The 14,618-nt window shown below is 41.5% G+C and overlaps 1 protein-coding gene across 1 annotated transcript in view; it reads left to right on the top strand.

The window, feature by feature from the left end:
* Positions 1–633: 633 nt before the first annotated feature.
* The window catches only part of LOC103372322 (solute carrier organic anion transporter family member 5A1-like), a 46,747-nt gene continuing 32,762 nt past the window's right edge, over positions 634–14,618 (top strand). The window contains exon 1 of the mRNA XM_008301931.1: positions 634–2,343. Coding sequence (XP_008300153.1) covers positions 1,380–2,343 — 964 coding nt within the window. The 5' untranslated portion in view covers positions 634–1,379. The remainder of the gene's footprint in view (positions 2,344–14,618) is intronic.

The raw sequence follows: 14,618 nt of genomic DNA, 5'->3' as shown, positions 1-14,618 counted from the left end.
TTTTTTTTTTTACTGGCCGAATTTATAAGCAGACAGGAACGATTCAAACACCTGTATAGGTATGATCAGATATGTAGGACAAATAAATACACAGAAAAAAAGTCTTAAATTTTACAAAGAGTTAATGTAATTTAGCAGTGCTTTGAATTTTACTTTTAGTACATAGTAAAGGGGTTCCACTTTAAGTTTGAGTTTTAAACATGAATGCTTTACTACAAGTTTGAAATATTGCATTGCAGAATGAAGTGTATGGTTTTATTTTGCTAAAAGCGGTTTAATTTACTGGTTGATTAGATGTAAAACGTAGCAATTACTTGTTTGTTTTGCTGGACGAATTCATCAGTAGACAGCAACAGTCACACTCGTGTGTGGGTTTGATAAGATATGTAGGACCCATGAAGCCAGAGAAAGAAAAAATCCTAAATCTACAGGAAGTCAGTGGGATTCAGCAGTGCTTTGAAATAAAGATATGTTGGTTTCTAAAACAAAGATTTTAGGGCAACTTTATATCTTAAATGTAACAGTTAATCCAACATCAATAAAACAACAACAAATCAAAACGACTGATAATAAACGTGTATGTGTTGCGACAAACGAACCACGAGCTTCCACAGTAAAGCTACGGCTTTTATTTTGAAGAGCAGCTGTACGGGGTGCGTGTGTTCACTGTACGCCTTGACGCAGTTGTTTTGGAAACAGAGACGGACCAGCTGAGCAGCACTGCAGTCATCTGCGGCTCTGCTCCGTCTCTCCTTTCTCTCCCCGGTTCCCTCGACGCCTCCGGTCCCGCTGATTCCCATCTCCTCTCACTCCTCTCCAGGAACTCACGCAGGGATCTGGCCGCTCCATGAGCGCCTCTGCAGCTCGCTGCTGCGGCCACAACATCGGAGTCGGGGTTGCCCTTGACTCGGTGGAGGAGTTCGGAGAAGGGGGGGCTCGATCATGCAGAGCGGAGTGACGTTGTGACTGTGATCCATTCAGGGATGCGGCTCTGCGCCTTCCTTCCATCCCTGCCGGCCGCGGAGCAGCAGCGTCCTGCCGAGAGAAGCATCTGCGGGCAGCCGCGGCCCCGGAGCTCCGCCGGACTAGCTGAGGAGGCCTGAGCGGTCTCCACCTCCGGATTAGATGGTGGCAGAAGGCAAGTGTGCATGACAAGATAAACAAACCCGGAGGCTGTCCTGCCTGTGCTGCAGATAAGCAGAGCTGCAAGTGTACTTCCCATTGGCTGCCATTGTTGCTTTTTTGGGCCTCTTTGGGCTTCACAGACTGTTTGTGGGAGTAGATGTACCTTTTAATAATAAATGTGATGGGCAGCAGCCGCTGAACTATAAATGTAGGCTTGAACTGGTTTGTTTTTCTAACCCGTAAAAAGACTGAAAATGATGGCCGACCACGAGGATGCAGAGCTGTCCGAGTCCCTACAGAAGGAGGACGGGTTCTCCAGCGAGCTGGAAGAGCCTGGTACCAACTTCAAATCTAAAAGTTTGCCTATTTTGAACGAAGCAGCGCCTCAAGAGAAAACCTTGCTGGCTAGCTCAGGACGGATGTCCATAACAGCGGAGGAGAGTGCAGAGTTCATCCAACTGCCCGCCAAGACCGAGTCCTTCCAGGCCGAATCCCCAACCAGAGCGAACTACCTGCCCAAGCCGGGTAAGTCAGCGCTGAACCGGCCCAGTTCGTATATGGAGAACACAGAGATCCGCAGGAGTAAAAACATGTTGAGGAGGAAGCCCCCGGGGTTCTTTGCTACCAGGTTGGCTCAGATCCGTCTGCCCAGCAGGAAGCACCTGGGCGTGATCCTGCAGGACTCCCGCTGCTTCCTGTTTTGCATGTGCTACCTGACCTTCATCCAGTCCCTCATGGTGTCCGGCTACCTCAGCAGCGTCATCACCACCATCGAGAAGAGGTACAGCCTCAGGAGCTCCGAGTCCGGCCTCCTGGTCAGCTGCTTCGACATTGGGAGCCTCCTGGTGGTCGTCTTCATCAGCTACTTTGGTGGGCGAGGCCAGAGGCCTCGCTGGCTGGCAGTTGGCGGGATCTTCATTGCCGTGGGCGCCGCCCTGTTCTCCTTACCTCACTTCATCTCGCCGGCCTACCAGATTCAGGAGGTCAACTCATCCTCGGCCAACGAGGGCTTGTGCATGAACAGCAACGCCAGCGGCAGGGACCGTGTTGACATCACTTCCTGTCCCCGAGACCAGGAGGGCAATGAGCACAACCTGTACGTGGCGCTGTTCGTCATCGCTCAGATCCTGGTGGGTATGGGCTCCACACCCATCTACACGCTGGGACCCACCTACCTTGATGACAACGTCAAGAAGGAGAATGCCTCGCTGTATCTCGGTAAGAGCTGGTGTTTGGGGTCTTTGGGTTGTTCTGACTAGAAGAACCAGGTTCTCATCATTCAGTAAAATGCAGGAGCTGCTCAGCCGCAGCAGTATTATTATCAAACTAGAAAAGCACTCGGAGAGCGCCTACCTTTGTGATTGTGATTTCCAGCCAATGTTAAAGTCCTGCATTCATTTTATCTACAGTATTAGATTCATGGAGAATCAAAACATACCGTTAGCATTTGAATTAACATTGATATCATCAATAACAAGCTGACGGAGTAATGAACGGTCGTTCTGTACTCTCAGATATTTTGTACACTGATGTTATTTCTGCTGTTCCTTACTGGCTTTTAATCTGTTAGGTAACGCTATGCTAGGTTGGCATAACTACAGCGATGTTATTGCTACCATAAACAGACAGGGAGTAGCTTAAGCTAGGTTAGCACAATTTTAGCAATGAAATGTAAATAAAAAGCAAGACGGATACAACGAAGCACGCATCAGTCATCATGACACATGACAAAGAGAGTTAAAGTGAAACAGGAGATATGCTGAGTCATTGTTAATGTCACAACGTGGCTATGAACATATCTGTCAGTAGCTCCTCTCAGCCCACTCCTGTGATGCTGCCTGACTGTAGCTCACTCCTGTACTACTGACAAGACAGCGGTGAGGACAGAGGACTGCAAAGGAATCAGAGCTCCATCTAGTGGACAAATGGCACAGCGCAACGACAGCATTCTGTGCAACTGTGACACTTAACAACATTTACTGTTTTATGAGAGAATAACCAGATGGTAGTCCAGAACATCACCAAAAAGTAATCATCTGTTCATTGTGCCATTGTCAGCATTTCTTGAAAATCCGCTCTTAACTTTTCGAGTTATCTTGCTAACAATCAAACAAACAGATAAACAAATAAAAACATAACCTCCTTGGCGGAGGTAACTAGTGCAAACAGACCAACGCTTCAACCCCACTGTGTCCTCATCAGAGTCCTTCAGGTTGTTTCAATCAACGTTCACTGCAGCTTACAACATTAGTTGGTTTATACTAAAGTCAGTTCTCGATAGATAGATAGATAGATAGATAGATAGATAGAGATCAACCAATATGGGTATATTGGGGCCAATGCCAATTATTGGTAATTAAGAAAAGCCACTAACCGTTATTTGAAATCAACATTCACAAAATAGATCAGTTTGTCTCCAGCAGTTACATCTGCTGTTCTCAGTTTTCTTAATAGTTTACTGTTCTGTCACTTTTATTTCCCACTGAAGTCCAGTGTTCAGTATTCAATATCTTTCATCAGTTTCTTGTCCAACCAAACACAATAAACGTCACAGCTCTGAGGTGGTTGATCCAAAGTCGAAACAGTTGACAGCTATTTTTCTGTTGATCGTCTGATAGATTAGTTAATTATTTGGTGCAGTTCAAGTTTAGGACATAGCAAACATCCAGGCAGGTAGAAGAAAAGTGAATTACACAGCAGTGGATTGAAAAGTTGTGTATGTTTTTGGTGCTTTTTTATGCTTGTGAGTCTGAGCTGCCTTTGCATTCCAGTGTAACAGCTATAGACTGTAGCTGCCAACCTCCACAAAGATGCAGCACTCTTCAAACCTGTACCTGTTGAGTTTATATTTAAAACTCAGGTTCTCAGTGAGGCCATCCTGTGACTAATGTACTGAGGTGAGATATTTTTAAAGCTGAACATTGAACTTTATTACAAAAGACTAAAGTTGAGCTCATAACAGCAAACTGTGAACAAAAAACTTCATGAGTTTATTTATGAAAAGCACGTCTTTTTACCTTTCTTGTGAATTTCTTTTAGTTGATGCTGACATGCTGCATTGCCACAAGTATGTGGACGCCTGTGACTACCGTTCAAAAGCCATAGACTTTTAACATGCTGCTATAGCAGCCTTATGTGAAGGCTTTCCATCCAATCTGGATCTGCTTGCAGGGATTTGCTTCCATTCAGACGCATTAGAGTCACTGAGGTCCAGCGGTGATGTCGGATGATAAAATCTGGCTCACAGTTGGCTTCAGATTAACCAGCACATGGTTTGGTTGCTCCCTTGTTGGTGTTACTCAGCCTTACATGCTGGCGAGTAGTTGTTGTAGTTTTTCGTTGATGTTAAAACTGACAGTAACTTGAGACTTTGCAACATTTACAAATATTTTTCTGTGAAAATATGTTAACTTTGTCATCTGTCTTTGTCCTGGAGGTTGTCTGATATCACTCCTATAAGCTGGACACCGGCTGCTTGTCCATAATAAGACCGAAACGCTACATGTGGAGGCTAAATAGATGCTAGTTAGTTATCTCTGCTCAGAGAAGCTTCTAGTCTCCACTCAAATTCTTCGTGCAAGAAGTTGGACAGGTGTGAGACCAACAATTAGTTTGACAGAAGGCGTCCTAATGTCAGATTTCTCCAAGCTGAAACCAAGAGAGCTTTCTATGAGCAGAGCATTTTAACCATCAGTATCACAATCAGCCATATTCATTCAGTTGTGGGGAGTTGTGATGAATCTTCAATTAATCCTGTAGCCCCAGTTCTGCGTTAGCCATGGTAAGAAAATTTAGTATTTTGCTTCTTCACTGGTTCAGTCAGTGTCTCACTGCCTGCCCGTCCATTTTCATCATCAGGAGTATAGTTCCTCTCCACCAGCCTCCACCTCTTTCTTCTTATTTTGTTTTTTAAAATAATCGTCTGGCTATGGAACACTTCATCTCACGTCAGGCAGGGAGAGCCAATGAAAAAGAAAAAAGTTCTTTAGACTAGGGCTGGGCAATTTAGTTGAAAAATCTATCACGATAAAAAGTTCATTGACAAAAATCATTGGTCATTTTTCATGACCTCTTTTTAAGAAATACCAGCAGAAAAAACATGTTTTGAATTCAACCATCCTTTTGTACACAGGTAACAATTTTATTTATTTACTTGAAGTGTCTGTCGCCGATACGTATCGCGACTGATTTGCTGCCAGGTTTCAACCACAATAGCAAGCATAGTAGGTATGCTAATGGTCGTCATGCTCTTGCGCAAATCCAACCATTTTAACCTGCACACTCTCAAAACTTGGACGCATATGCAGCCATTTTGGTTCGAGCTCTAAGACAGTCAAGTTTCCCAACATCAAACTGGTAAAATCATTTCTTTATATCTTGCATATTGACATGTTGAAACAGGAAAAAGTTTTCTCTGAACTGTTGCATTGATCTTGGATGCACACTATTGCCTAACCGCTGTCTTGACTGGTCACACCAGCACATTAATTGGTCGCCCACTTGCTTGTGAAGTAGATTTTTTCACACGTCAGAAATGAAATGTTATTTTGCTTGTTGGTAGGGAGAAACTTACTGAGCCAGTGAAGAAGAAAAAGTACGATTTTCAACCACAGTGGCTCGGTAGAGGGACACCAAAGCAGCCAGATATTATCGTGCACTTGCACAAATGCAATCACGTGAAATTTTTACTTGCACAGTCTCAAAAAAAAGTTTGCATATGCAGAAATCTTGATTACAGTGTGGAGTCCTGGTTCAACGGTCGCACTGAGTTCCTTTTGTTGGCCTCCACCTCGGCCTACATATCTGAGACTTACTCCAGAAAGTTCTGCAGCCAAATCAACTGTGTGACCTCAGGACTGCCTCCCTCTTTCTGTTCCCTTTCACATGCTTCCCCAGAAGTTCTCGCCCCAGTAGTCTCAAACAAGGTAAAGCCTAATTAACCCAGCAAACGAGAGTTGGGTTATGAAAGAGTAGGGGAAGGTGGAGGGAAGAGGGCAGGTCTTATGTGCATTCCTTTTGTTGAGGGGGGGGGAAAGTAAAAGTCCCACAGAGGCTTGCTGTGGTCCGACCTCTTTGTTCTTTTTAAAACAACCACAGCAGCAAAAAGGGAGAAGCTTTGATCAGTGGAGCAGCTGGATGGTGGTACAGTGTCAGCGCGAGAGCGAAAGCCGATTCAGAGGGTTTGGTTTCCAGATGGTAAAATAAAATAAAATGGTATTTAGTCAAGAAACAGTTTAGAAATGAAGCTCCTTTGGCTGTAAAATGCAGCTCATTGGTCTTAGTTTTAGGTGAAAAAGACATTTGCAAAGAAAAAAAAAAGAGAAATTCCCTTGTAAAACACGCTACTCTGCAAAAGGATATTGACATGTAAATCTGTCAAAACAAAGCAGAAAACAAATTGTCTGGAAGATTGTTGGAAAGTCAAAAATTATTTTAACGACATCTTGATTGTTTGGGGAATAACTTAATTAATAGTGACTGGGTTTGGCTGTAGTTTTTGTATTGTCTGACAATTAAATGGGCACTTAAGGGATCTCACAATCACACAGATCTTGTCTTTGTTTTGGCCCTTCTCGTGTTTCCCAGGTCACTGTTGCAATGATCCTTGAAGTAATTCAGGTTAGGTGGGAAAAAACAAATGGATATGTACCAGTGAGAAACACTTCATCAATAAGAAAACAGTTTGTCAGAATGTTTGACAGTTTCACTTAAAACGAGCATGAAAGCTCGTAACAAAAACACAGTTGCTTGAACAAACTCCGAGCATCCTCCCTCGATCATAAATGGTCAATCATACCTTCATAATGGAGGCTCTTTGCCCTCCATCAGTTCATTCTGTGGCTGCCTGGACCTGTGATACAGGCTTCATGGTCTAAAACCTCCCAGGATTCTGTATCTTGGTGATGTGCTCCACCTGCTTGGGACTGACAGAGTTGACGTAGGTTAGCTCGTGGATGTTGATGTTGGATCTCCGTCGGGTGATACCCTGTCCAGTCCAGCCACTCTGAGCCTTAACCTCTGCTCAGTTTGACAGCTTTGTCCTGGTCGCCCTTGGTGCACCTCCAGGATATACTGGCTTTTTAAATGTCATTGTACCGTACTACATTTACCCTGGTAAATTTGTCAGCTGCCTCATGCTCTAACTCCTCCTCCTTGGATGCGGACGGTAGTCAATGTTCTGGTAACTGCAAGGCGACTCCAACCAGCATGTGAAGAAGTGGTTTGTGAGCCGCGACGCTGAGCTGACCAAGCTGCAGAGCAGAACAGAACAAGGACGAAGTTGACTGCTGTCAGCAGCTGCAGTCCACCATGGTGGAGGTACAGTCCGTCTGCAGGAGGACGCTGAAGGACGCAGTCATTTTGTGCACTTCTAATCTCGGACGTGTTACTTTTCTAAACGGAGGATAGCAGCAAGCAAACCAATGTCCTGAAAGAAATGTCAAAGCACAGGAGATGTGAATGTCTGGGTCTTAACTCACAGTGACAGCAGGATGCAGAGATTTGTTAGCATGCTACCCATCTATTTATCTGAGAGACTTTGTATCCAGGCGGCACAACAAATCGTGTGATTGCAGGAGTTAAAGATTGTTATTCCGCCACTAAAGACAATGACATGATCATTTGATATTTATATACTGTGGAATTACTGGTCGATCACCTGTAAACACTCACATTTCTCTTTTTTCCAAGAGAGAACTGACAAACACACATGGATCATCCTCCTCCTAATGCTGACACAGTTAGTCATTTTGTTAATTTAAAAAAAATGTTCGAAAGCAGTTTTGTAGACATCCATCATCTATACTAAATGCCTAATCCTTACTAGGGTCGTGGGGGCTGGAGTCTATCCCAGCTGACTGAGGGTGAAGGCAGGAGACACCCTGGACAGGTCACCAGTCTATCACAGGGCTACATGTAGAGACAGACAACCAAGCACACTCACATTCACACCTACAGACAATTTAGAATCATCAATTAATCTCAACATGTTTTTGGACCTCGTGGGAGGAAGCTGGAGAACCCAGTGAGAACCCACGCTGCACGGGGAGAACATGTAAACTCCACACAGAAAGATCCCAGGCGTCCTAACTGGGACGCGAACCAGCGACCTTCTTGCTGCGAGGCGACGGCGCTAACCACCGCCCCACCTTGCAGCAATTTTTTTTTTGTAATCAGTTATTTATCAGTCTCTGCTAGCAGCTTTTTTCTTGCATTTCTCTGTTGAAGATTCTTGTAAATTTAATACTTTTGGGTTTTTGAAGAAAAAGAAATTGTGAACTTTTTCTTAAACTTCATAATTAACTACTGAAACTATAAGATTTTCCCACACCAGTTTCTGCTTTTCCAATGCAGAGGAGACCTAAAAACATGTAACATACATTTTACACATTAAATGAAGTTGCAGCATTGGAAAGTAACCAGGAAGTGTTTGTCTGGCAGAACCTCTTGACCAGTAAACGCTGGTATTCATTCGCGTTTGTGGCTGCTGAATGAAAGTGTTTGTTCCCGGTTTGCGGTGAGCAGTGGCAGGTTTCCTGGTGAGCAGGGCCAGACTGAAGCATGCCGCTGTGGTCGGTTGGGTTAATGGCAGCTGACAGCGTCTCCACTTACTGGAATCAGCATACGGTTCAGTGAAAGCAACAATTTTTCAGTCTCCTGTCCTGAAAAACTGCCCGTATGAAGCTGCTAAAACTGGGTGAAGATTTGAAAATACTCTCACCTGTTATTATATAAGTAAGAAGCTGTCATTAGGAAGAACCTTGTTGTATGAGAACCAGATTGCCTTTGTAAAAATCCACTTGTAATGTCCACATTTTTTCATTGTTTTACCTTTTGTGGCAATATAATATTTTCATGAACACACTAAAGTCTTGGACATCAGAAATCTTTTTCTTGCTTCTGCCCTCCAGATGTTGGCCCTCTCTTACAGTTGAGGAAGTATGTCCAATTGAATTTAGTTGTTTTCTCAGGAAAAACTCAGCACCTAAAGGCCTCATTATATTCTCTCACCGTGTCCTGTGGCGGTGTCTGCAATGATTTAATTTAATTTACGTCCTGCAACTCTGTGGAAACATCAGAACCATGAGTTGAAGGAAAGAGAACCCAGAAAAATCTTCTGTGCAGAATGACAGTTATGATGCCAGACATCTAAAAACATGAAAAAGAAATGCTACATTTTTTTGACAAAGATATGGAAAAGCCTGAAATCAACATGTCCAACATTTTTGCAAGTGTCCACAGATGTTACCAACACTACAAATAATGGTGAACTACATACTGCTGATATTTTACTGTTTACATGGTTTTCACACTATCTGCACTGTACCAGCACGGCCTGCAGTTCAACCCAGGAAGCTGAAAAGTTTCAGTCACATGACTGTTGGTTGCAGTTGAGTTTTTCGCTGGTCTTTGGTTGTGACAAGGAGACAACATTTTATGTTTTTCACAGCATCTGCTTAGAGCAAAGTCTTTGTTTTTGGCACATTTAGGCTCAGATTTGGTTTAACTGAACTGAGTGTCACACACGATTAGTTAAAGGACCGTCGGAAAGCTGAGATTTTGACAAATCTGTCTGTTTTTTATATTTTGTGACTGATAAATGAAGTCATTTTAACTTTGCTGACATGAATTGGGTCCACTTGTAGCTTTAGAGGGAGGACTCCTTTTGTTATCTTTATTTATTTGATGAAACATTGACGACCATGTGTCCATCCGCAGGGCAGTGAAAGGTTTGATGGAAATGATGTGAAGCAGATACTGTGGTCTTTACAGTCACCAGATTTCAACCAAGCTGGGAGCTTTTGGACCAGTGTGTTGGACAGTGGTCTGCATAAACACTAAAAAGTACCTAATGAGGAAATATTTTTTGGAAAAAATGGTGTTCAATCCTCCAGTAGAGTTCCAGAAAATCACCGTAGAGGAGAACTGAATCTGTTCTGGAGGCCAAACACCTCACTGTAACCTTTATGTTGGTTTTTCCTTCAATTTGTCTGTACATTTAGTTGGACTTTGGCAGGATTTGTGTAAATGCGTCTTTGAGTGACTGACCTGCTCAAGAGGAAGCATAAAAAGCACTATTGTTTTTTTTTTTTAAAGATCTTTAGTTTGTAATGCGTTTAAAATGGCCCATAAAGTAGTTTTGAGCGTTGGCTTGCAGATTTGACTCTCCCTCTCTTTTACATGATCTACAGTGTGTCTAATACTAACCAGGAAGTGTACACAAAGGCCTGACTGTACACAGATAGGCCTCTTATGCTGCTTAGCCTACTTAGGTTATGTGACAGAACATGAGATGATGTCTTATTAAATCAGAGTTCATTCTGTGGATTCAGCATGACCGACACCCAGACAGACCACCGCTGCTGTATCTGTGCAGACGCTTTTAAAGAACAAACTGATTGAGACTTACAAAAGCAAAGAAGGAATTTCCTGGCACAGACCCCCATCATATATCAATTCATTTGTCTGGTGATCCTTTGTCAGAACAAAGGTGTCTTCTGGTTTCTGTAGGCTGTTAATGGAGATAAAAGGCCGACCAGGGCTGAGATTTAAACTTGAGTTCTTAGCGAATCTTCGGTCGGATGGTCGAGTCGACTGGGAACGAGGCCAGCAGCAACATAATGCAGCACTTTCTATAAGAACCGCCTCCAAGAATAAAAACAGGGAATGTCCTGTTGGGACAAAGACGGAGTTTATCCCTGGTATTTTCTCATTTAAAGGATATCCAACTAACGAAGAGCTCACATGACACAACAGCTTTAGGACTACTTGATGCTGCTGCTGGCGGTGGTGCAACAATCTCTGCTACCAATAAAATAACTGTTCTTGTCTTATTTCCTGCTTTCAAAGAAGGATTTTAACCCTCCGAGTCCAACAGACGCACAAAAGAAACTCACATCCCTTCTTCTTCATTGAATTGCTCTAAATGTATTTATTGCAGCACAAATCAAACGAAACTGCTCAACTTGACCTTTCCAACAACGCTAAGGGCCTGTGGTGTCGGCAAGAGAAATCAATTAGAATTTACATTGAATTTAATTATAGTCACAACCTCCATCTCCACACCCATCTAGATGAAAATGGTTCCTGAAATATAAATAAGGAAATAATATTTGTTTTATTTTTGGGCTTATTTTTCATTTTCTGGTAGATAGAAAATTTACATGTTTTTGTGGTCATACCTGCTCAGTTAGTTCTAAAAGCTCAATGATGTCACCAAATATTTCATATTAAAACTATTCTATATGTTAAGTTTGTATTATTGTGACATTCAGCTACATATGGTTCAGAAAATATCACTAGTTGACTTCTGTATTATCAGGTTTTTGTTTATGTGAGATGAAGCTTTTCCATTTTTTTTGGTCATATTTCAACTCACCAGTATTCAGAGATTATTCGATCTACTTGTCCAATGTTCCAGATTCTGAATCAATGATTTGATCAGAAATACCAGTGAACAGTTCAGGTTTTTATCTCTAATAGTTCCTGAGATATTGTTCTTCAAACACCCCTGAATTTAAATGTGCAAATGATGTGTAGTTTTATAGAAATGTATCTTGTATTTAATGTATCAAGTTATAATTTCACAGATACACTTTTAAATATACATAGTTTGTGATTAAAAAAACAGAAGTTTCATGCAAGAACAGAGGCTGCTGATGGTTTGGGATAAAACAACCCATAGCTGAAGTGAAGTAAGGACAGATTTGATTTCATTTTAAAGCTTCCCTCCATGTGGACGCCTCACACTCGCTGTGTGCTGCAGAACAAACACTCTGGAGCTTTTTGGCCCTGCCTCACGTTAGCCTACATATGAGATCATGCCCAAAGGCACAACAGACATCCATTAGAATAATTCAGCACAATATTGCTTTGTAACCCCGATAAGAGACGCTCTGTTTGGCTGCGGAGGGACGAGTTGCAGCCACTTGAAATTTTAATGCGCCAGCTCAGAGACGCAATCTGGTTGTCGCTGGGTTTCACAGTGCTGCGTGTTTGGAACGCTTCGTCATGTTTAGCTCCGAGCTCATGACCTCAGACCTGCTTTCTATGTTCTGTAGAAACACACACTGCCAGTTTATAGTTGTGTGGTGCCAAGGGTGATAGTGAGGAGAATGAAATGTGTCATCTGACTCAAGCTCACTGGAAAATAAATCAGTTTGTCTGACTTGACTTTGGTGCTTAAACATCAGTAACCACACGTGGTTTTTGACCCTTTTCTGGATGAGATGTCAGAATCCAAATCTGAACAAAATTCCTCCCTGACCTGTTCAGTCTTTCTCTACGGTGACTTCAGTTTATGCAATGAAGCAAAGTTTTACCTTCATACTATGAATATTTTCAGACTTCCAGGTCCTTGAAGTCCATAGAGGAGGGTCCACATTTATCACTTAAATGGGCTTTTCCCATCATTTCTGAGCCTCAGAACTTCATCAGTACAGCAGATAGACACATGACATTTTAGGAGGAAAAACACATTTGATTTCTGGTAAAAACTGCAACCAGATCAGTTTTACATCCATCCAGGTGTCACAGTCTGAACTAAATGTATTTTTTGTTTATTTGTTCTTTAACCAACTTGGAGCATCAGTATTATGGGATGTTTCATAGTTTCATTTCACAAAGAGACATAATTGACATGTAAAGCAAACATGATGTTACACTAAACGAAAAAAACAAGATGCAGCACAGCAAAAGTAACACAAAGAATAAAAAACGACGAACCAAATGATCCCAAGAAAAAAACGTCCCATAGTAAAATGACAGAAGGGAGACAAGTAATGACAAAGACGAGCAAAAAACATCAATAAACAAACACAAACAAAAAATACCAAAACACCACAAGACCAACAAATCAGTTGTACATCCATCCAGGAGTCACAATCTACAGACGAAATCTGTTTTTTTGTTCATTTTCTCTATAACCAGCTTTGAATATCAATATTATGGGATGTATGATAGTTTGAACAGTAAAACTGCAGCAGTTTAATGTCTGTGACATAGAGTCATAGAAACAATCACTGGTACCCTGGATGTGTTTCTGGTTTCTGATAATTCACCAGAGAAAACTTAAAAAAGTGCATTCTGGGTAAACTTTCAAAGCTCATATCGGCATGTGTGGTGGTGGTTGGTCAGGACAAGTTCTAGACAATGAAAGTATTTTTTATTACTATTTTACCTGCACGTACTAACAGGATCTTCTTTTAGACAACCTGAGGTCAGAAACAGAACAAACTGACAGAACCAGAACTGAACCCTATCAGAGGAGAATCTCAAAAACTCTAAAACAAGCTCTGCATGCTTCAAACTGGTTTGATGAATTAGTTTAAACTGATCCATACAACACAAGAAAACCATTGTTGTTCCTACGTTTCACAGCCAGAAGATACATTTAGCAGAGTTAATCCATGAACGTAATAGAAAATATGATGACGCTTGAAGTCACGTCTGCACAAGATGGAACTGAGATGAGTTTTAGCAGATTTTCAGCAGTTCTGAAAAACACTGCTTCTTCACCTCCGAGATGATCAGCTCTCAGCAGCGGATCAGAAATGTAATTTGGTCCTAAACTATCCAGCGTTTTATAAACCAGCAGAAGCATTTTAAAGTCACTTCGACTGTGGTTTGGAGTTTTGTTGTTTAGTTTTTTTCTGAGCAAGTTTCATATTTGTGACAACACTTTGAAACCAGGCCGTGTTTAAATAGGCTGCATGTGGAAGTACTGCAGCTAATGACTGTCTTCTTAATCTTTTTTTTTTTTTAAAGCATGAACTCATTCAAAAGTATTTGAATTAAGTAACTTATAGAATTCTTGAACGTAGCGATCTTTCCTGTAATACAGAGAGAAGATGAGGGTTGAGCTTTTTGCTTTCTCTGTAAATTAAAGAGTGAATGACTTAATAGTTAATGTAACATTAAAACAGTTTAGTCAGTAAACACGGATGCATCCATTTAAATTACTGATGGTTAAATTATCGAGCATTTAACTAGAACAAACACATCTCAAACTAGCTTTCTGCAAATGTAATCAGTTATTTTACATTTCCTTGTCCTTTTGCTAAAATGACCTGATCAATAAGTCAAGCTACAAAATACAGTTGATATTTCTGACTTCATTGTTTAATTCCTTTATTAAATACAAATGTTGAATATCCTCCCTTTCCAGCTTTTTAAATGTGACATTTTGGTGCTTATCTGAGTTTAATATCACAGTAAATTTACCATTTTTGGGGCTTGGAAAGCAAAAATAACAAGTTAAAGATGTTAACTTGGCTTTAGTTTAACTGACTAATAGAAAAAAGAAGATAAAAGATTTCTTTAGTTGCAGCTTAAGCTCAGTAGTGACTCATTTTTTAACCTCTTCAGGAAGTTATTGTGTTTCCTCGACATAAATAGAGTTTCAAACCATCGGCAGGTGCTTGTACTAATCTAAATGTGTAAAAAACTAAACATTTTGTGCTCCTCGGTGCAACCACAAAGTCTTTAGTGACTCA

Source organism: Stegastes partitus, unplaced genomic scaffold, assembly GCF_000690725.1.
Source record: "Stegastes partitus isolate 25-593 unplaced genomic scaffold, Stegastes_partitus-1.0.2 Scaffold1733, whole genome shotgun sequence".
Taxonomy (NCBI): Eukaryota; Metazoa; Chordata; class Actinopteri; family Pomacentridae; genus Stegastes; species Stegastes partitus.
This window is presented reverse-complemented; position numbering and strand designations above follow the sequence as displayed.